General features: G+C 39.9%; 1 protein-coding gene and 1 non-coding gene across 2 annotated transcripts in view; one reads left to right on the top strand and one right to left on the bottom strand.

Annotated features, from left to right (window-relative positions):
• dync2h1 (dynein cytoplasmic 2 heavy chain 1) overlaps positions 1–27,325 on the bottom strand; it is a 99,632-nt gene that overhangs the window by 26,155 nt on the left and 46,152 nt on the right. Inside the window, exons 67-81 of the mRNA XM_061073760.1 lie at positions 26,098–26,207; positions 24,952–25,050; positions 24,659–24,782; positions 23,264–23,427; positions 22,828–22,947; positions 20,812–20,946; positions 19,345–19,488; positions 17,141–17,230; positions 13,596–13,661; positions 13,002–13,178; positions 12,720–12,851; positions 12,005–12,077; positions 6,152–6,312; positions 4,787–4,912; positions 365–475 (exon numbers count right to left, since the gene is read on the bottom strand). Coding sequence (XP_060929743.1) covers positions 365–475; positions 4,787–4,912; positions 6,152–6,312; positions 12,005–12,077; positions 12,720–12,851; positions 13,002–13,178; positions 13,596–13,661; positions 17,141–17,230; positions 19,345–19,488; positions 20,812–20,946; positions 22,828–22,947; positions 23,264–23,427; positions 24,659–24,782; positions 24,952–25,050; positions 26,098–26,207 — 1,832 coding nt within the window. The remainder of the gene's footprint in view (positions 1–364; positions 476–4,786; positions 4,913–6,151; positions 6,313–12,004; positions 12,078–12,719; positions 12,852–13,001; positions 13,179–13,595; positions 13,662–17,140; positions 17,231–19,344; positions 19,489–20,811; positions 20,947–22,827; positions 22,948–23,263; positions 23,428–24,658; positions 24,783–24,951; positions 25,051–26,097; positions 26,208–27,325) is intronic.
• Positions 10,895–10,967, top strand: trnam-cau (transfer RNA methionine (anticodon CAU)). The gene has a single exon. It is a non-coding gene; the product is annotated as a tRNA-Met (tRNA).

Here is a 27,325-nt window from a genome sequence, read left to right on the forward strand (position 1 = left end):
GTATCAGAGAGAGACAGAGACATTTAGGGATAGGCTGTTTGTGCAGCATGCTTGGCTGCTGAAGTAGTTAACCCCGTGAGCATAGCTCCCATCAGAAACACACTGCGCACTAAAGCACACACCACACAAGCTGCAGGCTTCTGTTTCTCCTAAGGCCCATATGTGACTATACTGCATGTACAGTCATTATTCCATAGAGTGTGAAAAAGACATATGGCTACGCTATGTAGAAACAAGCAGACAGTATACGGGAAAACTAAAGGAAAAGTTTCAACACCATGTGAAAGTCAGTGTTAACTTACACTAAACTTCACTGTCAGCAATGCTATAGGAGTACTGTGTGTGAATGTGTGTGTTTGAGTACCTCATAAGTGATCTTGAGGCTGGACTGCAGCAGTATAGGAGGGAATCTGGGGTGAACTTCTGCCGTCAGCCAGAGACGGAAACCCGCTTTGGGACGCAGCACATTAAGCTCCTGTAAGAGAAAGACGGTGCGCACATTAGACTCATTAGCTAAGAGATCAGAGGAGGAACATGAGAGTAATATGAAATGAGACCACTTGTGCTCTATCAGGCTATGGTCTTCACTCAAACCCCCCCGCCCCTATAGATATAAACACACACATACAAATATACTGTATTTCAAATCATAAAAGTCACTAATGAGTTGGAGCGATTGGAAAAGACTTCATCCTTTGCTGAGACATATCGTCAGCCACTGTATTACGCAGTTTGATCTATTTTAGGGTTGAAAGAGGCTGGAGTCGGAGTATATCCACAAAGCTGATTTAGATTCAGACACAGGGCCGTCTTCCTCTGAGGTACAAGTTCTAACCACAAAGTTCACTCTAGTTCGCACAGACCAATTTTCATTCCAAAAGTAGAGTAAATGCTTCACACTGCACTGAATGCACTCTTTACATTAATAACCTTTCTAACAATGCACTGACTCAAATGTAAGTAACTTACAGCCAATTCACAACAGTTCAGGTAATCTTTTTTATTATATATACATATATAGTTCAATTATCGAAGTGAGTTTGCATCAGTGTATAGGAAGTATAACGTAAATACTGTACACTAAAAGGAAGATGAACCTAATAAATTTCCTCTTCTCCTTTTGATTTTTGTATTAGATTCCCTGCATATTGATAAATTGTCCACAATAACATACCATTTATACCTCACTTTTATAAATTTGTTCCTCTCCCTCTCTCTTTTTATCTCTTTCTGCTCAGTGTCTCCATCTCTTTGTCTCAATTTCCAGCTCCCTACCCACCTTCTCTTTTTACATTCATCCCCCTCTCTTTCTATCTTTCTCAAAGACGTGGATAAAAATAGAATACGGGCAACTTAGGGTCTTGTGTCATCTTATTGGGAATTCACACACACAAGCACGTGCACACACTCACACAAACACTCTCACACACATGCACACACTCTTTCTTTCATGGTAGCGAACACAATCCAGGAAAATCAGAGAACACGGGGGATTCTAAGAAAAATCCTGTCTCGCTTTTCTCTAATCTCTCTGTCTCTAATGTGTCATCAACCAGAATTCCACTGGAACCAACAATGGTATTGTTGGAACATGCAAGGCAGAGCCACTACCAAAGAAAAAAAGAAAAGGAAAAATAGGAAGATAGAGAAGGCAGAAGTCAGAGAGAAGAAGAAAGAGCAGGGATTAAATACATCAAAAACTATCTTTGTCAGAATACAGGCATTACTATTTAGATGCAGATTGGGAACACAGCCATTTGCACTCATATACTGTAGATAAACATATTGTGTATTCACTCCTGATGCTACCGTCTCAATTTGAACAATTATATCAATACAGTTTATATTCTAAAAGCTGCTATAAAAAGTATTTCCTTTAGTTATTGTGCTAGATAACTCTGTGCTATATTCATCATTTTGAATTTGGCATGCGACTGAAAGTTAGATTGAGCACTGAATTGAAAAGATAGATCCATAAGAGGATGGATGGTGGCAGAGATGTGAAAAATGAGCGACAGGAAACATCATAAGTGGTTGAATATGAGCAGACAGGGATGAGAGGACATCTGCACTGCCAACTTCAATTATGAACACTTTCTGCCCCGTTTTACTTCCCTCCCCCCTTCTCCTCTCTCTAACTGACCAACTGGTTTAGGGATGGAGGGAGTGACTGGGGAGACAGATTGCAAAAGGAGGATGGGAAATTTTTAAACTACATTAGGAGTTAGAGTAAATTGACAGAGCTATGGAAACAGTAAAACAAAGCCCTCTATTTGGTAGAATATCCGCCTGCCTGCTGAGGCTCAGTTCATCTTTTTTACTACTTCCCTCCTTTCACATCTACTGTTTCCTAATTCATTTTTTCCTCTGCTTCCTGTCTCCCTCAATCCCCTTGTTGCATCACTTTTTCATTTCAAGCTCGACTGCTGGGACCTCAACCTCATCGCTTGCTGGGCGAGAGAAAGAAACAGAGACAGACAGACAGAGCAGGAGTTTTAGTTCAAAAACATAAAGGGGTACAAAAAGAGTGCCGAGAAAAAAGTTCGGAGAAGATAGCCAATGCCATGTAGTGGTGGAAACAAGTGGAGGATAAAAACAGGAAGAAAACACAAAATTAAATAGGTGGAAAGAAGAAAGAGTTAAGTTGAGGTGAGGAGGGACAAAAGTAGAAGACGACAGCTGCACAAAGCTCCGGTTGAAGTGACGCTGGGAGCACAGAGACTCTGGACAGGAGGAATCTCTGGCTAACCCCAGGACATGCACACGCACAAACACTAAAAACGCGTACACTTTGCAACTCTCACAAGAGACACACACACACACACACACACACACACACACACACACACACACACACACACACACACACACACACACACACACACACACACACACACACACACACACACACACACACACACACACACACACACACACACACACACACACACACACACGGGCCAATCACTGCCAACAGCTGTGCCTCCTAGTGATATATGACCTGCTACAGTTACACAACACTAAACTGAACCCTAGAATAAGCACCTGGACACAAAAATAAACCTGCTCAATGTGACACAAACACACACAATAAAAAAAACCATACAGAACAAGCTTATTGAGGGACACACACAGTTATACACTCATAACATATCATGCAAGAATGATACAAACACATTACACACACACATATTTGTCCAAAGAGAGAAAAGACACACACACCTGGCCACAACAACAGCTACACAAACAAAAGCACAGTGACTTACGTGAGCTGACAGGGGGAATACAAAATGTGTACGTACAGGCAAAGGCAATTTTAGAAATGGAAATTTAAGCAGCCAGCTAAATGTGTTTGTGTGTGTGTGTGCGTGTTAAACAGTGCTGTACTCCTCAGTATTATAGATAAACACTGACAAGCAGAGTGAAACTGAAAATTGCTTGCAAACTTCAAAGGTACCCTGTGGCATTTTGGACTTATGAAAATGGAATTGTTAGAGCAGATCTCTGTTTAGGTTGTCTCATGAACACAAACGTGCACCTGAACAGTCCTGCACATGGCTTCACATTGTTCCTCTCATCAAGAAGGGATGATAACATGTGTAGATATGCAGCAGGGCTCCATTTATTGCCATGAAGGAGGACAGTTAATAAACAGATACAAACGATGTAGGTTTTAAAATACCTTCTTGGTTTAATAGTTCTCTTTTATGGGGAAAGAAATCCTTTTGACCTGCTTGTTAGAGCTTGAGGACACAAACCATGTGTTCTGGTGAGTAACACTGAATGTTAAAATAACTTTTGTTTTTGTTTAAAATAAAAGTCCACGGATTACCTTTTTATACTTTTTAGTACAGAACATCCTCCAGGGTCCCCCTTTCACTGACCTTCACACTTAAAGATTCAGTGCGTAGGATTAGGATACTGGTTTCATCTAGTAGTGAGTTGCAGTTTGCAACCAACTAAATACTCCTCACCATCCCCTACAGCATGAAGCAGAACCTACTGTGGCCTTTAGTTAAGATGAAAATGTGAAAGGCCCATTATAGAGCAAGTATTTAGTTCAACCCTTATGTGCTGCTGCACTAGCATGGTGGTGCTACACTGCCGGCTCAATGGAAGAGGACACTCGCTCACGCCTATTTAGATAAAGATTATGCTAATTATATGGTAATGAAAGGACACATTTTCTTAGATTCAGGTTAAAATAAAATATAGACGAGTATAACATTCGACTAGGTGAAATTACACTGGTTTTACTGGAATACATTTTTGAACTTATTTTCATACATACATTTTATAGGATATAGTTCACAATCCTAACAGTTGCTTAAATGTCCTGTCATTACATTACATTATGTGTCATTAAACTGAAACTTTTATCCAAATTTCTATTTATTCCAATTAGTGCATTCAACATCTATGAGGGGCCATTCAGGGTTCAGCCTCTTGCCAAAGGACACCTCAGCATGCGGATGGGGAAGACTGGGATCCAACTTCCGACCTTCTCGTCCTTATAATGACTACATTGAACTGTATATGTTTTGCGATTATTATATCAAATTTTCTGGATCAGTGCATCCTTTATTTCTACAAAATATTACCCATTTCCTGTCCATCTTGTAATTTCCCTTTCTCCACCCTTGGCTACAAACACCCCACAGTTTGCGTGAATCATACCAATCAAAAAGCACAAAATACATTGTAAAAACAAAACTCTCACTCACACACACATAAATAAATGTAAACAAATTTACAAAAAGCATCACTAAACAAACAAAGCACCTACTTTTTCCAGGAGCGGCAGCCATGCTGTGACAAGGTGAAGGTTTTTCAGGCAAAGCCAGTCTCCATTTCTGGAACATTCCCTGAGTGAAGCTACGGCCACGTCGGCCTGTCCCTGCCCCATAGAGATCTAGACAGATGGAGAGAGTTGTGATTATGGATTTGTGTGAGGCCGGGAGGTGGAAACGTATAAAACTCGATTCGACATTGTAATTTGTCAGAAGTTAGGGGCGGATAATCTGATTCAATATTTTAAGTTTTTGCTCTCCTCAGTGAGAGGATCCTGCACTGTGAGATTTTCAATGTGATTTTTCCCAATAGGGGCCCCCACATAGAAGCCAGTAACTCTTAACAAATGTGATTTATATTCATATGTAACTGATGTGATTTATAATGTTATATAAAGTCCAGTAAAAAAACGACAGGTAACTGACCAGACTAAAGCACACAGTGGCTATATGGTTAAAAAATCTGAGCTCTAAATCTGTGAGGCAATTGTTACATTTTTCTTAAAAACTACCATAAATTACATATTTTTAAATAAAATCTATTTAAAAATGCAGTTTGGTGATAATGTCTTTGGCAGGACGTCTAATTAGTGTAATTTAAAACGGAAGGAAAAACCCAAAGAACTACAACTCAAACTGAAATGTAAGAACTCAGTATGTGATTGATGTGTTCGTTCCTTTTTAACAGGGGTGGGGGGTGGTCACCAACTACCGAACTTGCAGTGAATATTACTTGGGAGGGTATCTCCCAAAATTAACTTTTTGATCTGATCGGTCAGAGTGGGGAGGTGTAGAGGATGAGACCACAGCAGTAGAGAACTGATGCCGCAGGGTGAAAGAAGTATCTACCTAGTTCCTGCTGAATCCTTCCTACCTGCTGAAAATGACACAATCTTTATTGATGTTTTAATGGTTACCGGCGGTCAAACAGTGGATCCCGTGATTTGGTTAGCAGTATTATCAACAGGATGTTAACCTGCACACATAGTTATCTCATAGGGGATGGGGTAATGGCTATGAGTGTGAGGGGATGGCAGTATTGTCAAGTTAATAAGACGGGTGGATTTTCGGACATTTTGGTTTAAAGGGGATGGCATCACCCCCTTAATCCCCCTTTAAATCACTTCACAATGTCACCTAAAGCAATGGTATGCACCAACTTCTTGCTGTCTTTAGATTTTACAACTGATGAACTCCACTTGCGGACAATTATCAAGAACTCAATCTCCATCTAACATTCAACACGCTGCATGTACCACTGCACAATAGCCTATTCTGTAGATCTGATCTTTGTATTATGTTGAAAAAAAATCGGACTGTATTTGCTTATCTGCCATGACATCGTCTCCGTTATTCATTACCTCATGATAGTTATCTCTGCCAATGGTTTCTGCTGCTAGTTCTGCAAGCTCCTGGGATGGATCTGCCCCGGGAGAGATGATGATCAACACAGGCTCCAATTCCAGGGTCTCAATGTGGAGACGCCGCAGGTTCAGCGGAGGGGGGGAGAGCTCTTTCATACCTGCAGAGGAGAGAAAGAGTAGATTGGAAGAGAATGAAGGGATGGGGTCGGGGGGCGAGAAGTGGATTGTTTCAATTTGATATGCTACTCAAAGTCACTGGATATACTGCAACGAGAGGTAACGGATAAAAGCAGAAGTAGGGTAAACGCCAGCAAGCAGCAGCAGCAAAGGTGCAAGATAGAGAAACATGGTAGTCAAATCAAATGGGAAAATATGACAGGGAGAGAGACAGGGCAAGAACAGGGAGGGGTAGACACTGCCTAATAGGGGATGATGGGAAATGGAGGATAGGGGGGGGGGAAATGTATAAGAAGAGGGAGAGCATAAAGGAGGCAATGATGGAGAGAGGGTGTAAGAGGAAGACACTGAGAAACAGAGTGAGAGAGATTATGAGGATAATGTGCTGTGCATACTGAGTGCTAGGTATGCAGCAGTATTCAACATACAAAGCAGAAGAATACCTTGTCAGCCCCCTGGTGTTGTAAAGCCAGGCTCTTTGTATCTGTGTCTAAGTTTGTGTGCGAGTGTCTGCATGTGTGCGTTTGCTCACAGAGCATTGGGCTCTAATCCTGCTGTAATATATTGTATTGCACATCAGATATGAGTTAATAGTGACACATAAGCAGCGATACGGGCGCACACAGTGTGAGCAGCCAAGTTAGAAATGCCTCTGTGATGTTATTCGTGCACGTATCAGCAGACATACCTTTTATAATCACACACACACACGCACGCACGCACGCACGCACGCACGCACGCACGCACGCACGCACGCGCGCGCGCACACACACACACACACACACACACAAAGCGCTGTCTTTCCTGGTTAAAAACAACTGCCCCCGACTGAACCTTCTTTTGGTGTCTGCTGCCAAATGCAATCTGCTGCACTGAAGTACACACATTTGTGCACGTAAGGTCTTGGAAGACAACATCTCAGAGCGACCTTTTGCCGCATTACCATGGCAACACAAAGAAAAACAGTCATCTGACCACATGGCTTGTGATGTCTGATTGCAAAAAAAGGGGGAGCTTGTACAGATCGTGCACGTGCACAAATACATACACAACTACCTTGGACAGGGCAGGTAATCAGTATTCGTGCTGCAGAGCAGCATCGTCTGACTGTGAATAGCAAAGTTCACCTTGGCTTTTATGACACACAATCAGGCCAAAGAGGAGCCTAGAAAAAAAACTGTACAGTCTCGCTATGGTTGAAACACAGTGTTCTATCGTTTTAATAAAATCAGTATAATGGAAAGGATGAATTTTATTTAAAATTTGACTGGTTGTTTAAGCAAAAAGTCAGATTTTTGATAAGAAAAAAAACGGAGAGACTGATAGAGAGACTTATTTCTATGCTTATGTGAACAGGGGTTTGTGTTATCGAGAAGTAGAGTTAGTAAGCCAGTGAGCATGCACTGTCTGAGTGTGTCTGTGTGTGTGTGTGTTCACTCAGGCATGCCTGTGTGCATGAGCAGTGCCCAGGCCTGCACCGGGAGGATTGAGTGAGATTAGCTGTAAGAGGATTACAGACTATGCCTCATTAGCATACTGATTCACTGCCAAAAACACATACACATAAACACAAAATCTTCTTCTCTCTTGCTATTTTTTGTATCTGTCTCTCTCTCTCTCTTTCATTCAGACAGAGACACACTCTCAACCACCTCATGCACTTGTACACACACAAGCACACACACTGCACCTTTATCACTAGGCTCACTTTGTGTTCAAGTAGTGCAATATAGTGATATTGCTGAGTGATATATTAAAAGTGTGTTTTATTATAACTGTACACAGACAAACAAGAAGAGACTCTTAGACACGCACAAATTCAGAAGTACACAAATGAGACGCACAAAGAAACCTAGACAAACACATTGTCATACACACAAAGCCTGAACCCTTATCTCTGATGGCGCCATTGACATAATAAGCAGTTTGTCAGTGTCATATAGGTTTTGGTAAAAAGAGATAATTACAACACACATAACATGGCAAAAACACAAACCTTCAAGGACAGAAAAACAGTATAATTGACACTCATAAATACAGATAGATTCTCGTCCTCACTGAGCCAGTATAATTATTAGCACTCTGGGGCAGCTGCACAACAGCTGACACTGAGTTTCAGTCAATAGAGCTTCTGCTATAAGTAGAAAGCAAGGCAGTCAGAGTACTGGGATCTTTCCCTCTCTGGCTACATCTCCTCCCTTTCATCTCTTTTTGCATCCACTTCTTTTTGGCTGAATTTCTATTGAGTGCCTAATTTCTAACATTCGCAAAACAGTTTGAGTGCTGAGAAAAATGCTACAGCTAAAATTGCAGCCAATCAGTTCCAGAAATAAAAACGAGGGAAATGTGGTACATGTTGTTGAAAGTAAAGTGCCAGAACATAGAGCAAACTCCAAAGAATATTACATTCTTAGATAAGTTTGGTTTGAGGATTATTCAGACTGCAGCAGACACAGAACTGAGTCCGCAATGTGATACCTCTTTTACACAAATCAGCTAGTACACATGTACACATTCCCGCAGTAAGACATGTTCATCGTAACCCCAGCAACGTATTGGAAAAGGGGAAAAAAACACACAAAACTAATCCTAACCCCAGAGGAAATCAGCATGGAGACCAGTGACACTGTTATTTCTTATATTTCAGTCATACAAACTCAGTCGAAAGGATTTTAGATTTCTTGGATTTCATATGTCCATCACTGCCGATCTGAGCCAGAACCGATAACAAAAACCTGTGTCTGCTGCAGAGACATTTGACCCGGGAGTGAATGCCGATCGCGGGCATTCGCATTGAAGACAAAAGCCTGAACCTAGTGGGTGTTTTTGTTTTTTTTGCCCAGTGGAAAAGGGGCTGAAGTGATTTAGTGTTGCAAATTACCAGGCGAACTATAATAATATGAATTACGGTGAAGCTGGATCAACACAGGAGTTAACCCTGACCCAGAATAACAATTTGAGCCTTTTATTTGAGGAAATACAGAACGTTTCATGAACTATCGTAGTTGTCCCGTAATATTTTGTTGTGGCCAATGATGACATGGCTGCAAGGCAATCTACTGGACCGATTCCAAAAGGTTTTGTAAGTACCTTTAATTTACACACCAACATTTATAAACTAAGGGCCCCTGTTGAAAAATACTGTGATTCCCCATATTGCCAATTACACAGGGTGGTTTTCTTATTTAAAATATCACAACAACACAGAATAGTGGAGACAAAGCTAACATAAGTAGAGTCCTGTTGTTTAAGTATGGAAAAGTTGTCCATCTAGAGCTGAACTGTCTATCTGGAAGCATAATCACATCACCACCATATCATCCACAGTGTTGGCTGCTCCAGTGTCAATCTTTTCTTTCTCTAAATCTGCACAACCTCTTTTTGACATGCCTTTAGTGATGGATCATATCAGAGCATCTGACAAAGCATTTTTGTTGGCACATAACTTTCTCCTTTTTCAACATCAGATCCTGTTTTAACCTTGTTGGTGCATTAGGCAGCGCATCACTGTCATAATGTGATTGTTGTGCGCCTCATGCAAGACAGGCATGTTCCATACTGTATTGAAGACAAAAGAGTCAGGGGTGACACATGCTACAGGCTGACAATTAATACGGACTGCATCAAATGTGATTCTGTGCAGCAAATCAAAAGGTTGACTGCCGTTATATAAATGATTCACAAAAACTTGCAACCTCAGTCAATCAGCCGAAAAACTTTCTCAGTATGTCCTATTTGGAAAATGCAATTTCTCTGTCCTCACATTCTCATCAAAGCTTTTCCTTGTGACTCGCTCACATCCCTGTTGGGAGGAGTTCAAAGGCAAATAAAAGATGTGAGCGAGGGAAGCAGTCCAACATCTCTCCTGTTTGTTTTATGCGATTCTGTGTAAATCTCTCACATGCCTCACATTCATGCATGCACACACATTGACCATAGACTGAACCAACTACAGCATGCATTTTACTTTTGCTGTAGTTATATGATGAGCCCTAAATGAAATAAAATTGAATAAAAACTTAGGTGTGCACACACATGGCCGTTCAGTGTATAGATCTAATTATATGTTTAGATTTTTTTAGTTGGTGCAATAGCTCCAATGTGATAACCTGAAAGTTATGTGTTCAAGCCCCACACAGGGGACATGCTTTATAATTGAAAAGAAAACTACGACCCCACATCATGACAACAACTATGACTTTGAAATGAGCCATGCAGATACACAGCTTAACACTGAAACAGCTGTAAATGATGCAGGAAACTGTACCATTCTTGAGAGAGTTAAAATAGTTTCCAGTGAGAAAAGCCTCTATTGCTGTTGTTTGCTCCTCCTTTAACGTATTTGCCCTATAAACTGCTGCTGTAAACAAACACTTGCTATGATCACACCTTAGACATGTGAGTCCTCCCTCTTTTGGCATGGATTAGCCCAGGGCGAATTCACAAAGCATTTAAAGGTGAATAGAAGCTTTACCGGAGCTTTGTGGTGTGTACATACATTGTTGCCGACAATGCACAGCTCAGCTTTCTGTTTTGTTTTTGTTATTCTGTGGTGCTTCAGAAGCCTCGTTGGCGCAGTAGGCAGCGCGTCAGTCTCATAATCTGAAGGTCGTGAGTTCGAGCCTCACACGGGGCAGCCTTTTCGTACGGAGCACAAGTCGTTGCTACGATGAAATATTATAGGGTTCGTGATTCACGACGTGAGATTCACGACGGAAACAAAAAAAAAATGGATCCATAACAAAGGTGCATGTAGTAAAACAATTTCAAGAACTCAAGTCGTGTTTATTAATTTATTTGTAGTTGCAATTATTAAGAGTTTTCCTTCTTTTTAACATGCCTGTTTAATTGTCTGTAAAATGACTACTGTATTAAGAATACGGATTAACTGGATCGTAAGCAGCTCAGAACCAGAAACCAAGCAAACACTAAACACCCACACAACAAATGATGATCTATCGATGGAAAGCTTAATGTAAGTGGTATTATAAGTAAAACAATCCCACACAGCTAACAGGCAGAACAGATTACATATAACTAAATACTAGATTTATAAAAAAAGACGAAAACCTGCATCTTAGTTTCACCTGACACCAATTAGCAGTGTCCCAGATACTGCTGGCAGAAGTCAACACAACATTAGCATTATCTGAACCGAATGAATGGGCTCATTAAGCACAATGAACTAACCGCTCACAAGCAACATCATAACTGTATCTGTGTGATGTCACTTATCATATGATATGATATTATCTGGAATAATTGTCGGCTCAGTATAAGTTGTAGGGAATACTGCCGATCCCTGTGCATATGTAGCACCTCTGTGAGGTTGCCCCCCCTGTGTGATCATTCATATATTGATGAAAATATTAAAATAAAACTTATTTTTGTGACCAAGCAAGAACAAGAAAGATGAGAAACCTTGTAAAATATCAATAAGGTGAGACCCATGTGCAGAGCAGGTAGGTGCTGAGTGGGCTGCATCACTATGTTGTGAATGTGCTTTGTGTTATCGTATTTTTCAGTAGGATATTGTGAACAATAATTGTTATATTTTGTTGTATTCTGGTTACAACCGTAAAAATCGTTCCGAACTTAACTCCAACAGACTTAGGCAACATTAATGAGTAATAATGATGAAGAAAGATTAAAAGTCTCAAATGAACCACTTACCCAGAGCCTGAGAGGCAAATGCTGCCATGGCACTCTGCAGGCGGTCTGGTCTGACTGCCTGAACCAATAACAGCTGAGGAGATGGGAGAGCAATGAAAGGAAGGGACAAAGTTACAGCAAATATCAAACAGAAACGTTACGTATCATAAAAGCCCCAAAAAACTGCCTACTTTGGAAACACACCAAATATTTAATTAACAGAGGTTGTAGATTTTCAATTATTATATGTTAGAGCACAATACATAAAATAAATCATTAACTAAGAAAAATATAATAGATTATATTTGTAGGTTTAATTTTAATCAAAAACTTTTCTGCAGGTAATATGTTTAAGCAGAAATGGGTTTGAACTGTACTCAACGTTTCATCCTCAACCAACAAATCCAGGAGGGAAAAAATTGAAATTTCTTTTTTTCACAGTTAAAAAGTATGAACAGAAATGTGATGGGCTTTATAAATGTCCAACCCAAACCATATGGTGGCACTAACTAAAGCTAACTACACATTTTTTTCCTGACCTATGTTCTTGAGACAAATGTTATTCAAATCTGCAAATTGACAGGGAAACTAACTGAGCTGAAGGCAGAACTTTCTTGGCCGAGGTAACACAAAATGTGTGTGGACTTCTGAAATGGTCTATAGATAATGATACATTTCTTTTTTTTTTTCAATTTGGCTGATGAAATGAAATGAGTGGTTTTGATTGAAAGCTGACCTGCTGGAAGGGAGTAATCTTCTTGGCAACGGAAGATGGGATTTCTTGTTCACACTGTGAGCTCTGCGAGAAGGACATCCAGAGGTCTGAGTCACTCAAACACACAGACTGGTAGAGGGCTGGGAACGTAGCCTGTGAAAGAAGGATGGCAAACGTTTCAACAGGTGACTGTCAAATTAAAACATGTAATCATGCAATTCAATAAAGAATAAATTATTGGTGTTCTATATAAACTGCAGTTAACTTTTGCTTTGAAAGGATAATGGATGGATGGATGCTTACTTTAAAAATAGCGACGGCTCCATGTCTCTCCAGATCAATCCAGGAGGGCAACTCCTGCCGAGAGAAGTCAAATTCAGAAATAATAACATGTTGACTGATTTTCTCATTTTGAAGCTGCATGCTAACCTCCTTCTTGAACATTTCTCCTACGATGGATCCAGTGAAGATATCCCACTCCTAAAACAAAGGAATAATGATTATAAGCTGAAGTAGAAGTTGTGATAAGTTTCAAATTTTTCAAAATGCAGATCCAAAGCATCTATTTTTATATTTAAAGCTGGGGTTGGTAATATTGGAAAAGCTAGCAGGAACAGGCTACACTACAAAAAATTAAACTGATGAATCCCATCCTCTCCCACCGGCTCTGATCAATAAATGATATTTGCACTTAATGAAATGATTGGTCGTATTTATTACAGTCCTGTGAGGGCCACAGTGTAGAATTCTTATTTCTTTTTAGATTACTATATTTATTGATGGCTGTTGGGAACTGGTGAGGATTTCAACAAATTAGATAATACATGTCTCAGAGAAAAGAAATGCCTTGAAATCAGCATCAATGGTTGCCTGTATACAGATACAGCAAATACTCACGTTCTCCTGGAAGAGTTCGGGGTGCATGCCTTTCACAAAGTGCATAGCAAACATCAACTGGTCAGCCTGGGGCAGAGAGAAGGAGACAGAGGGATGTCACATATGAGAACATAGCATTTTCCCCATGTACAAAGCCTAACTTCTAACAGTGAAAGTCATGGTAGAAAAAAAAAAAAAACTTTAGCATCCTATTCACATGAGGCCCTCATATTCCCAGTGCATGATAAGCAGCTCAGCCAATTTATCTTAAGGGTTTGCTACAACCAGACAAAAAGCCCAGAGGACTTCTAGAACTACACTGGCTGTTGTATCATCCCGACACTGTCTCTCTTTCTCTCTTATCTGCTGGTCAAGTTTAAGAGAGATAACAGAAAAAAGCTGCTAATAAAAAAGCTTATCCCACCCTCACCTATGAAAGCAAACAGCAAGACATTGAGCACGAAACTTTACCGCCCAGTAAATATGGCAGCAAGAGAAACAGGGAAACCAAAGCAAGTATATACACATTTATACACACCCACAGACACACAAACAAAAATGCAAACACAATGATGACGCACAAAAGACTTTTATCATTCATTTTTTTCCCCATCACAAGATTAAACCCTTATATAATCACAAAGCTTTCTTTAATCTTAATAAAAAAAACCGAATATATGGCGACATTTTTTTAAAAGAAAAGTAGAAAAATTGATAAAAAAAACAAACATATACGTATATGCAAGCTTGTTAACTGTCTATAGTACTATGAGTCCACATGGGTTTTGTGGCAGCTAGTAAAGCCTTAGTAAAACCTGCCGATGTTGTGTTTTGTAAAGTGGCTATGAATCAAATGACTGTATTCATATATTCACAGTAGCTGCTATCACTGCTACCAGATACAGGCTCTGTTGAAAATTAATTTGATCAAATCACAAGACAACTGCGTCTGTGTGCATCAACATGTGTGGTTGTGTTGAGTGTTAATGTATATGAGTTAGAGAGAGTCTGTGTGTGTGTGTGTGTGTGTGTGTGTGTGTGTGTGTGTGTGTGTGTGTGTGTGTGTGTGTGTGTGTGTGTGTGTGTGTGTGTGTGTACTGCTGCCATCCTGACACTCTGACAGGAACCTCAGTAGACAGTACAACCTGTTATATGTCACACTTAAGCACATCACAACATCTCAAACTACTGCATGTGCAAAGGAGATGCATTGATATGCTCAAACACAAAGTCAACGCCCTCAATGATTCTACCTGTCACCACACTAACATTGAGTCCATATAGAAATAAGGGTTTGTAGACATCAATATAAAAATGCACAATCTTATTTCTACCTCTACATCTTTGACTGTTTACTACTTTAATCCTCTAAAAATATAATCTCCTGAGTGAACAACCCTTCAGTGTGCAGCAATGTGCTGAAAAGAAAAGCTTTAATGTTGTTGTTGTTGTTGTTGCAATTTCTCTATGGACAAAGTAGGAAGATTCACTAGGGTGCTACGCAGAGTTTAGTGAAGTGACAAAGCCCACTGCTGTTGCATCTGATTCACTTATTTTGTTACAACATCGTAACGGAATGCAGACAATTAATTAGTTTTTCCAAAGTTTGTTTAAGGTACAAAGTTTCATATATTATACACACTGCAGTGTTTCCCACAGAATTAATTAGGTCTGTGTCGGTAGCACAGGTTCACCTGCACGTGCACGGGTTCATCTGCACATGCACACAGTCCACTCTCACACATAACTGAGCCCAAGTGTCAGGTACACACACCAAAGACCGACAGAGAAATTCTCACATTTGAGAGAGAAGTGAAAGCTGAAACTCTGAGGTCTGACGGCGTGGAGGGTGAAAACTTTATGGACAATTTGAAACTAATCAAGCTGCACCAAATTTCGCATACTGATAGATATAAATTCCCTAAATTCTGGATCGGCCCCTTTGTCCTGATCCTAAATGTGATGGATTATTTCTTAGTCTAATTTTTCCACAGAATTTTGTTGAAATTGAATTAGTAGTTTTTGCATAATCCTGTTGACAAACAGACCAATGGACAGGGACAAAATAAACCATCCATGGCGGGGGAAATTAATGGCATATATTTGTAATTCAATACACTACCCTGTCAATTACAAAACTGCTATTAATTATAACATAGCTATAACTGATATTCACAAGCTATTAATGTTAGATCCAGGCAGTACGACTAAGCATGATCCCCACATCTTTCGTTCAGTACATTTATTTGAAGAAAATGAAAGCTGTTCCAAATATAAAACATCCCATTATAGGTCAAATTACACTATCTTTTGAAAAAATATTTCAGGCCTTGAGATGGAACAAATACAAAATATCTTTGTTCATGAGAGGTTCAACGATCAATATTTAGTTGAGCAGCCCTGCTTCTTTATTACAGCTTTGATGTATCCAGCTATGATCAATCAATACCTTATTAAGCTGAATCAGTTGTGTTTGTGGTGGAGTTTAACACAACAACAGAATAGTCGTCCGGGTGCCTCCCACTGCCATAACAACACAGATATTTGCAAAAAGGTGTACATGGTACATCCTGATCTTGACACTCTTTCCCTCCTTAATTACTCTCTTCTCTTTTTTCCTTTTCCCTGTGCTCGTCTTTTTGTCCTCCCTCACTAATTATCCACCTTTATCTTTTCATTGGACGCCTCCTCCACCTCTCTCCTTCTCTCCCTGGAGTTACCTCTTTGGTAACACAGATGGGGGTGTCGACAAGAGCACTGATAATGTGGTCTAGTGTTTCCTGTCTGCTAATAACTGGGCTGCAGCGTCTCTATGTATGTAGGTATGTGTGAGAGGTGGTCAGCAGTTCACAGCCCCCCCACAGCCATCAGAACAGACACACAAAGACAGAGGAATTACATTTACTATTTACTGCCTGATCGATGCAACAACTGCTGTGTTAGTCAATATTTGACACTTAATCAGTGTGTTAATGGCAGAGGTTGAACTGGATAAGTCTGTAAATGTGTGCTCATCTAATTGTGCATTTGGTCTCAAAGATCAATAAGAATACTACTATGCTACTTCTTTGCTTGAGTATACACTAAGTTAGTGGAAATGCATCAGTTGCAAACAACCAACCTTGTTTCTATAAAACAACCAACTGACCACTTAAAGAATGTCAACTTTAACCTTTTATTTTTAAATGGCTGGTAGAGAAGACATGGCAAATTGTGATGGTTGAGTGAGGGAAAGAGGATTGGAGTAATGTAGAAGTATTGATGTATGTATGTGTATGTTTTCAGGAGGATTACGCAAAATCTATTCTAAAGTTTCAATCTAAGGGTAGATCACGATTTTTCATAAAGATGGGGCTTTTTTTTATATTTTCACTGATCTCCCAAGCAATAATTTATGGAGAAATAAACATGGCAATTAAAATGAAAATAAGCTGATAAGCAAAATGCCTATTTGCCCACTCATCCCACCACTCACTATGCTGAGCAAAGCACTGCAGTGATGACAGGAAACTTAAATATGCTCAAAACCACATTTATTCAAGTATGTATGTGAGTGTGTGTATTACCTTGAAAAGCGACCGGCAGACATATTCATACACCATATTCTTCAAGCTGGACTCCAAAGCAGCAATCCTGGCTTCAGTATTCTCTACTTCCTAAAATATGCACAAACACACAGACACACGCAAACATGTACAAACAATTAGTGAGGTGAGAGATAAAAAGGATAAGGGCCATTAAAATGGGCGAGCGGATGTTAGACTGGGGGATAGTTCTTGTCAATGTGTCCGTCCAAATCTCTCTTCTGGATAAATATGAGCCAGTTGTGCAAGTGATGCTGAAATTAAAAGTTTGCAGCAATGTTTTTTTCAAAAGCGTCCCGACTTTCCGTCACATCAGGGTAATCAGACCCAATGAAAAATGGTAAACTTGTTACCTCTCTTTTTTTTAACCTCTGATACACAAATTGCCAGAGAAGGATCAGACCAGAGAGTTGAAGTTTGTCTAATAGTGTCTTAAAATATATTGGGACTTTTGCCGTTACTGAGAGGACAGTGCAAGAGTGAACTGGGGAGGAGGATTGGGGAAGACATCTTTTTCCATTTCACCTTTTTGACATCGTGTATATACATTCTTTGACAGTTGGGGGAAGACACGCAGCAAGTTCCGGATTGCAACCAAACCTTCAGCGGCTGTAGAGGACTCGAGTCTCTGTATGCAGAGATCCGGCCCTTTGCACCATGTCTGCAGCCTCTCTTTTCTCTCCACATTTCACACTTGCACTGTCCTGTCAATAAAGGTCTTTTGCCTTTATTGAGAGGGAGCCCACCAGCTCAACTGCTAGCGTGGGCACCATTTCTGTGAGGCTGGTATCAGATCACAGTGTAACTGTCAAAGAATGTATATAGACAATGAGACATGACAAAAGGAAGAGAATTAAACACAAGGCGCAGACAGCTACAATCCAGGAGAATTGGACACGGCTTAGTCGTGCTGTAAGTCTGCTGATGTGTTGGTGTGCACATGTTCATATTGTCATGTCAGACATGCAACATTCAAATTCTCCTTTAGATCTCAAACCACCATCTGCAACTCATGGCAAATTAAACTTGCTCATTCAATACAAAAACAGCCAAAAGCAACAAAGGGACAGAGAGTCGATCAATAAATGCACTTTTATTACACCCTCTCACACACACAGGCACACACACATACAGTACAGTACATAACAGTGGTGACCAGCTGCCTGGTGACATTCTTGGATGACAGCAGTGGCTCTAACAACCCACAGAGGATTTGGGGAATTAGTGCTCAACCCTGTGTGTGTGTGTGTGTGTGTGTGTGTGTGTGTGTGTGTGTGTGTGTGTGTGTGTGTGTGTGTGTGTGTGTGTGTGTGTGAGTGAGTGTGTGTGTGTGTGTGTGTGTGTGTGTGTGTGTGTGTGTGTGTGTGTGTGTGTGTGTGTGTGTGTGTACTCTGGTTATCAGAGTACACACACGTGTCAGCGTTTAGGGGCTCAGATGGAGAACTGCAGTGTGATGGACATTCTGTGGAGCTCTCCAGCTGCACAGGTCAGATTGAGATAAACATGCTGATAAAAACAAGCCGACCTCCAACAGTTGCTGTCTGTAGTCTTATAATAAACAAAAAGAGAGTGGATAAGTGTATTTAGCTACCTTAGTTGGCTAATGTTAAAGTAAACATGTACAATTTGAACAAACCAATGTTTAATTAATTATGATAGTGCATCATTGGGATGGTATTTATATGAGGCTTTTTTTGTCTTATTGACCACTCAAAGCGTTTTACAGTGTAAAGTAACAATCATCCATTCACCCACACGTACATTGGGCAGCACTAGTGTCTTGCTAAAGAACACTTCGGAATGCTGAGTGGAGTAGACGGGGATTGAACCACTAACCGTCTAGTATAGTGGACGCCCCGCTCTGTCTCCTAAGACGAAGCTGTGCAGGTTTTCTGATTATTCCCTTTAAAACTTTTTTGCTTGAATGTCTTCTCAAAAAGCTCTGCTTGGTAATGTGTGCACCTGGGTTGGCATGATGCCTCTTGAAATACTATGGGACCAGGTAAAGTATTGTGTTCAATACACACTATTGTGTATGGGTGTATGACATCAAGTTTTGCCAAACTGGTAAACTCAAATATATGATTGGGAAAACCACTTCAAAGTATGCGTATTAGCATTTAATTTATCTATTGGTTGGTTCTTCACCCAGTTGCACCACTAAGAGTTGTGTGTCCTCCACTTACCTTCTTGGCCTGAAGAGCTCTTTGGAAGAGGCGTAGAAAAGAAGCTAGGCTGAAGCGGTACATGTTGTTGATCTTCGACAGATCTGTGATGACAAAATACATCTTGCTGGCACTCTCCGCAAGAGGTAAGTAGGCATCCCGCTCCTAAAGTAAAAACAAAGAGAAAGAGAAAAAAAAAAGAAAAAGGACAGAGATGAAAGTGAACCAAGGAGGTACAGAAAAAAGACCACAAAATATTCAAGAAAATACAAAATATGTATACTGTAGATGGCCGGGGGAGGGATTTATTTGAAGATGCATGAGCAGACCAGAAGAGAAGAGAAAATTTATTTTAATCAAGATTGAAGGAGAAAGGGAGAGAGAGAGAGAGAGAGAGAGAGAGAGAGAGGGATGAGGATAGACAGCACAAGGTGTGATAAGAGAGGAAATGTGAGAAAAAAAATCAAGGGGGTGCATAAGAGGAAGACAGAACCAGGGTTGAGAAAATAAATAAATAAAAAGAACAGAGAGAAAAGTACATCAACAGTTCTGGTGTAACACTGCACCCTAGAGGGCAGTTATATACTGCCTCTACATTGGAGCCTTGCTTGCGCAGTGTGTGCAGTTTGTGTATCTGTAGACAACTCAAAATAAGATGATGCTTGGTTCCAGAAATTACACTTGGGTACAAAAGTGGAGACATCTTACCGCCACAGACTCCGTAAAATGTCCCCAAAAATTCCACATATTCAGACTTTGACTGTATCTCTGACAACTGTAATCTTTGCCTCCCTCTACCTTTTTCGCTCTGCCTCCGTCACACCCTTCAGTCTCAATGTCCCCCCCCCTCTCTTTGTTCGTGTCTCGTTCTCTGTCATCAGTGACTCGGAAGAGCACAGCAGTTGATGCGAAGGGAAATACCCAAGAGCTTCCAACCTTCTGAAGAGAGCTGATGATGATTGGTTATGACTCTTCAGTGATTCACTGGTTCATGTCAAATTGTTATTCACAATATATCTTGGATTGTTAGGATCTGTCTGACCCAGGTATAAAAAAAGTGTAAGACCTCGACTCAAACATGTAAGCTTACGAGCCACTAAAGAAGACATTTTATGCTTTTTCTGTCCTCGTGTGTTTTAGGTTTTTTTGGTACGTAAAAGTGTGTAGTGAAGAAAGCTCCTCTCCCCCAGAAAAAAAGCTCTTAAAGCTCCTTTAACGCCTCATAGCAGTCTTGAAGATATTTCTATATTATCATAATGACATGTGACAGCACAATACCCCACAACCGCCTAATGCACAAACGCTAACAAAGCCAGGTAAAGCAAGTGCAGAGGCCGACATTTCCTACATGTGCTTGATGTGTTTGACTAATCACAACAGGTAATTAATGAATCCACTTAAAAAAAGATATGCAGCAAAGGCTTTAAATTACATTTTCTAGTTTTTTCGTGTGTGTATGTGAAAGTGTGGTTATCTGAGGTCCAGTACCTGGTCCAGAGATGCCTGCAGCCTGTGGGATTCCAGCAGTGACTCCTGGATCAGGGCACTGCTCGCCTTGGTCTGGTTCAGACTGTCTATCAGCTCCCTGTTCTCCAGAATATTCCCCTGAGCTGTAGCTAGTGTCTGAAATAGGAAACAGACAGACGGATGAACAGACAGGTACAAACAAAAAGATCCAGCCAGGAGGCAGAGAGGGTGTCATTAATAAGTAAGAGAATCGAAAAGAGGAGTATTGGAGAGGTATGTTGTTGTGTATCGCTCAATTGGCTGAAGTGTGTGATCTTGTAACAGTTGCAGAGGCAAGAGATGCTGTTTTATAATGGTCAGATTCTGAACACTTTTCTATTCTTCTATTCAATCTCTCATCGAATTCCACGAGTCTCCTGCTTTACCCTGTGGAATCTATCCTCTGAAAAGAACTGATTAAAATGTATTCAAATAAATTCACAAAAAATAGATGAGAAAGCAGTGGAGCATGGAAATGTGGAGTTGAATATGCTCCTACAATTCTAGATTAATTACATGTCTAGTAGTAGTGAAGCACTGACATCCTGCTTTCGCACCATGTTCCATTGTGAAAGTATATATATACAGAAAGCTCTGTATGTTTTAGGACTTAGAGGGAGCCCACAACCTGACTGATGTTTTGGTTCCACAGACTCATTACAGGCATTGTAAAATGACTGCTGACGAATTTCTCTTCAGAAGTTTGACGTGCATTAATAAGTGAAAAGGAAAAACAATGAAAGAAAGTTTGTGATTGTACTCACAATCACAAACTTTACTCACTACAACGCTAAGGTTTCTGGAAAATAATTCAGGGGGACAATTTTGCCAACTGTTTTTTCCAGGTGTACGAAAGAGGCTTAATTGACAATCTAATAACTGCATATGCTATGATAACACAAATGTAACATTACAGGCACATCATGTTTCCACTCTGAACTGAGCGTGGTTGTCCCACCAGTTAAAGTGGCTCAGTTCATGAGTTCAGCGTCAAGTAGTGATGCTTCTGACTGGGCTGAGTAAAAGACTTAATTGTCAGTGACAAATCAAATCCTTGATGCAACTGTGACTCCTCCTGCATGCTCTGTACATATTATCTCATTCTGGCTATGACGTTCTCCTTAGGCTAACAGTGGGAGTTAGCAACAACAAGGTCTCTAGTGCAGTGGGAGCATTCCACATTTACAAATGGTCTAATCGGGGGGAGACAGTTCTTGGTTGTCAAATGATGGAATTCTATTCACATCCATGAACTCAGAGCCCAATCTCTTTAGGTATTGCAGCGTTTTTTTCTAAAAGTTCTACCATTCTAGACCAGGAAGAAAAAAACTTGATTATTATGAAGAACTTGATGAACTGCGCCCTAAAGGGAAACTTTTTTGTACCAAAGAAGGGTATTACAAAACAGCAACGACAGTGTTACACACTCAGTTTCTTCTTTATTGTCTTTATTTATTCCCCCACTTAGATCTTCACACTTTTCTTTCCTGAGTCATCTGTAATTTTCCCCAAAGTACACTCATGAAGCGCTCCACGTGGGTAGCTTGGTCCAATGTATATATGTCATCAGTTATTTCCTATTGCCTCTGTGACATCGACCTTGCCCAAATATTATTGCTCACAAAACTTTACTGTATTTTGGGGGGAAATAACTGGAGTTTCCCAGTAACTGTCTGTGTTTAGCTCAGGCGTTCAGACTTGGACATTTTTACTTTCTTTGTACTTCTGTCTCTAATGTCATGTCGCGTCACCTAATAATAAAATATATTTATGTCTCAACATGAGACAAGTTGAAACGCTGGAAAATGCAAATTTAGTTATACCCTTTAATCTTATATTAAGACCAGCATGTCTATTGAATCACACTCAGTATGAACAGGTATCACATATGTGCACTGTATTATATCAGTAGATGATCTTGCCCCAGCTTTTGTACCCAAACTGTAGTATTTACTTCTATTTGCTCTAGCAGTGTTTGCTGTGTGTCTGCATGTATACCTCTAACAGGGATTCTTCCAGCTGAGCAAGTTGTATTTTCTTGTCTTCCTCTTGTTGCAGAAGTCTTGTTTTCTCTGTCTCCAATTCTGGCTTCTCTTGCTGGATGGTCAAGGCAAGGAGCTAGACACAAGCATAAAGACATGGTCTCAGTGGACACACAGCATGGAGTCTATATATGCACTTTAGTATTCTACTATAAAAACACATGTTCCACATGGATAAAAAAAAAAACTTAATTAGTTCAAACTTCTTATTTCATTGTATTATTGTATTTGAACAAAACATCCCGACCGACTTTGGCCTTAAACACTGTGAAGTCTTATTAACACTTCTGCAACAAAGTGTGAACAAAACTGAACGAAGACTCAAGATGGTAACATTTCCTAGCTGAGCAGTTACAGTTGATTTTGTATGTGCGAGTGTGGGTGTGCATTACCTGTCCTCTTAAGCCTGCCCGGGTGGTAGTGAAGTTGACCTCTGTAACCACGGAAACAGCATCGGGTGGGATGAAGGGAGAGGGGTTCCTTGTTGCCAGGAAGAGACGGAAGTCCTCGTTGTAATCGATAACCTTGTCTCCTATCTGCACCACATATCTAGGGCCTGTGTGTGTGTGTGTGTGTGTGTGTGTGTGTGTGTGTGTGTGTGTGTGTGTGTGTGTGTGTGTGTGTGTGTGTGTGTGTGTGTGTGTGTGTGTGTGTGTGTGTGTGTGTGTGTGTGTGTGTGTGTGTGTGTGTGTGTGTGTGTGTGGAAGTTAGACAGAAAGAAAGGGAGTCTCTGTTAACAACATACACTATCAGTGGTGTAGCTATGTCTTCAATGGCCACTTTAAATTCGGTGTTCACTCGTTTACATTCTGCTCTCGTCTCTGTCTTCTAGATGTCTGCAATGCAGTGCTGCCATCCCTTTGTCTCGCCTTTTTTTCAATCCTGTTCGACACAACTTTTAAGTGAATAACTTGCCCTTTCTCACACTTTCTCTGCGCCCACTCTCTCCGCGCTTCAAATAACAACCAACTCACCCTGGATGAACCAGCGCCTTATGAATCACCCTCATTTTTGGGAGTTTTGTTCATTTCCAACCTCTGTTCGGTAAGAAATTACTAAACAAAGACACTAAAATATCACCAGTTATATCAAAACTTTAAGAGCAAAATACACATAGGATGAGGTTGATAATATCTTTTAAATGTTATAGATATTATTATATTCATTATTATTCATTAGATAATTTCAAGTAGTATTTCAAATTAATTAAATCTTTAAATTGAATATATAAAATAAATTTGCATTCTAAAAGTTCACCAGTTCTAGAACAATAGCAAAAAAGAAACTTGATGACCTGCGTCCTAAAGGGAAACTTTTTTGTACCAAAGAGGCTTTCAGACTTGGACATTTATTCTTTCTTTATACTTGTGTCTCTAATGTCATGTAGCGTCAGCTGATAATAAAATATATTTATGTCTCAACACGAGACTAGTTGAAATGGTGGAAAATGTTGAATTTTTGAATATCCTAAAAACTGATATTAAGACCATCATGTCTACTAAATCAAACTCAATATGAACATGTACATGGGTGCTGTGGATTTTCAGTAAAACAGTCATTATCTCAGTGTCAATTTACATTAATATTTTACATATCATAATGTTTTTCATGGTGCACAGAGCATAGATCGCCCTTTATAATTGAAACACAGCTGACACATGCAGGAGAGTAGTCAAACTTTTCATGAGCAACCAGTGCAAGGTGAAGCCTCTAAATTACACCTAATATAATTTCCCCCAACCCCACTTGGTACTTGAGTGTTTGTGCCTGTGAGAGTGTTTGCTTACCCTGTGCTATGAGGTCCTTCCTCAGCAGTGGATAGAGCACAGGTTCAACTCCATCCATCTCCTGGATGATGAGAGTTTTTCCAAATCTGACCGCCAGCTCCAGAGATGTCATGAAGTTACTGTCCTGCAGAGAGTGAGCAGGCAAACACAATGAAATGTTAACATGAACAGCTTTAGAGGCTCCTGCTGTCAATAAAGTTTCTGTTCGAGATTAGGGTGATTTCATATGAACAAAACATATCACCAGTATCCGTGCAATGTGAAAATGTGTCAGAGTGTGTGTATGTGTTTACCTGTTGGTTGATAACCTCGAGTCTGTTCTCTTTGAGATGTGTGCGGAGCCACTCTGTAGCTCGGGATGACGGGTCGATCAGGAACGGACAGGCAACACTCTTGAGTACAGAATGACAACAAAGATCCCTGTTTCAGTTGATACGGGATAGTTTGACTTAGGAAGAGGCTCAGCTACTGAGGAAAAGGAGATTTGTGTGCTGCTGTCATGCTTATCGACATCCATCAGCATCACTCCAGGCAAAGAAACAAAGCCCACCACCGTTTCTTTCATCCGGTGCTCGTCTATTTCACGGTCTCTTGCTCAAGGATTATCTTCACCTTCTCTATACGTTTATTTGTCAACTCATCCATAATCTTTTGTAACACTGTGTACTGATATAAGTAGCTTAAGTAGTGTCTTTTTTGTTTCTTTTGTGTGTATGTGTGTGTGTGTGTGTGTGCGTGTAAGGGACATCACATCAACTCTCAGCGACTAACTCCACATGTTCACTAACTACTATTATTGAGGTGATTTTCATTATCTTGGAATTTCCCTTGATTTTCATTGTATAAACCGGGTTGTCAGTTGTCAAAAACTACAGAAAAAGAATGTTATTGACATCTAAAAGCAACAAAACTAACTATATTTAAAACATTTTTGTATATGACTATTTGTTAGGGAGACACACACACTAACACACATCAAAAAAATAAGCACACAAATGCTAAGTGAACTAGGTGAGGACTAATAGGATGAATGATGTATCACTTCTTACCCGTAACTTGAGAGCATTGATCTGAATGCAGTGAAGGCAAAAGAAACACACACGCACATTACGGACAAATGGAGGACAAATGGAGAACAAATGGAGAACAAATGGAGAACAAATGGAGAACAAATAAATGGCAATGGAAAGTGCATAATTATGTTTTATATAGATGCTGGTTGTTGGAAGTAAATGCTCGTGTTACAAGGATGTCTTTTAATTGTAAAGCATAAAACTAAGACAGAGATGGGAGAGAGTGGAAAGAAACAGGAGAATAAATTGCTTTAATAACATGGTTCATTCCATGATGTGTTAAAAACAAAAGATTTGTATTTAGGGGATTAAAACAAAAGTAGCGAGATTAACATGGATTGACTGAAAGGTGATCTGATGTCTGACCTGTAGTATGACCAGTGCATTCTCCATGGAGAGGTCATCAGACGGCAGCCCTTGACTCTTCCAGATCAACTGCTCGCTCTCCGAGCACAGGAATGACCGCAAGTCAAACTCTGACACAAAGACACACAACATACCCATGAGTATTTATGTTCACTGAAAAGATCTAAATTCCACAATTGACAATTAACTTAGATGACTCAGCTGTTTGGGATTCACGTGCAAATCTCAAGCACATCTCAATGGTTGCTGGGACAAATTATATGATAAGAGGTATTAATGAGTCAGCAATTAATGCTGAAAGATTGAATACTTTTACAGGTAATTTATGTGGATCAAACATGAATATCTCATTATAAGAGCTGATAGCAGGATTATACTTTTAAGGTTTACATTTAGGTTAGGGATGTTCATTATGTATACTAGGTATTTATGTATATGAGTACCTAGTATGTTGCATGGAGAACTTAATATGTTGTGTTGAGTACTTAATATGTTGTATACTGCATTTTGTCTACATATATGTTCCCGACAGGGGTTGGAGGGAAATTGCATTTCAATGCTGTCTGTCCGGTACATATGAGAGAGTTGACAATGAAGTTGTTTTTGACTTTTTGACCAACATTTTAACCGTTAACCGACAACAAGAATTTTGACCAACTACTAGGTTGCTCTGTTAAAAAAAGATCCTTGGACAGTGGTGCTATCTGAGTAATTATTCTCTACCCCAAGTCTCAAAGTGAACAAACTGTGGATTAGACAGACCCCACAGCATGTGGACATGTTGCTATTTCCCAAGGCCCGGTAATGAGCGTTGATTTTTATGATTGCCTACTGAACATGAAGGAAGTTTACTCTCATCTCATTAGAGTGACTGCAGGAACATGCACAGCTAAAGCGGAAAGTTATGCTGACGTCTGTTTGCCCTAGACGCTGAAAACTGTGACAAAAATGGATGTTTTGGATGATGATGAGTGAATCCATCCTGTTAATGCTGCTGTCTGCAGATGTAAAAATGTATATTGGTATTTTTTAATGTGTCAGACACTCTTTCATTCTTGTCGGTTAATGGTTAATAGTTGGTGAAAGGGCGTTGGTTATAGGTTAGAATTAATTTTTATTTTTTTTAATACTTTTTGTTGGTTTCTTGATCATGTGATTGGACATAAGGATCCTTTTTGACTTTGATTAAATACAAAGTATCAACATGATGGAGAAGAAATAAAGAGCA

Source organism: Limanda limanda, chromosome 6 (genome assembly GCF_963576545.1).
Source record: "Limanda limanda chromosome 6, fLimLim1.1, whole genome shotgun sequence".
NCBI lineage: Eukaryota > Metazoa > Chordata > Actinopteri > Pleuronectiformes > Pleuronectidae > Limanda > Limanda limanda.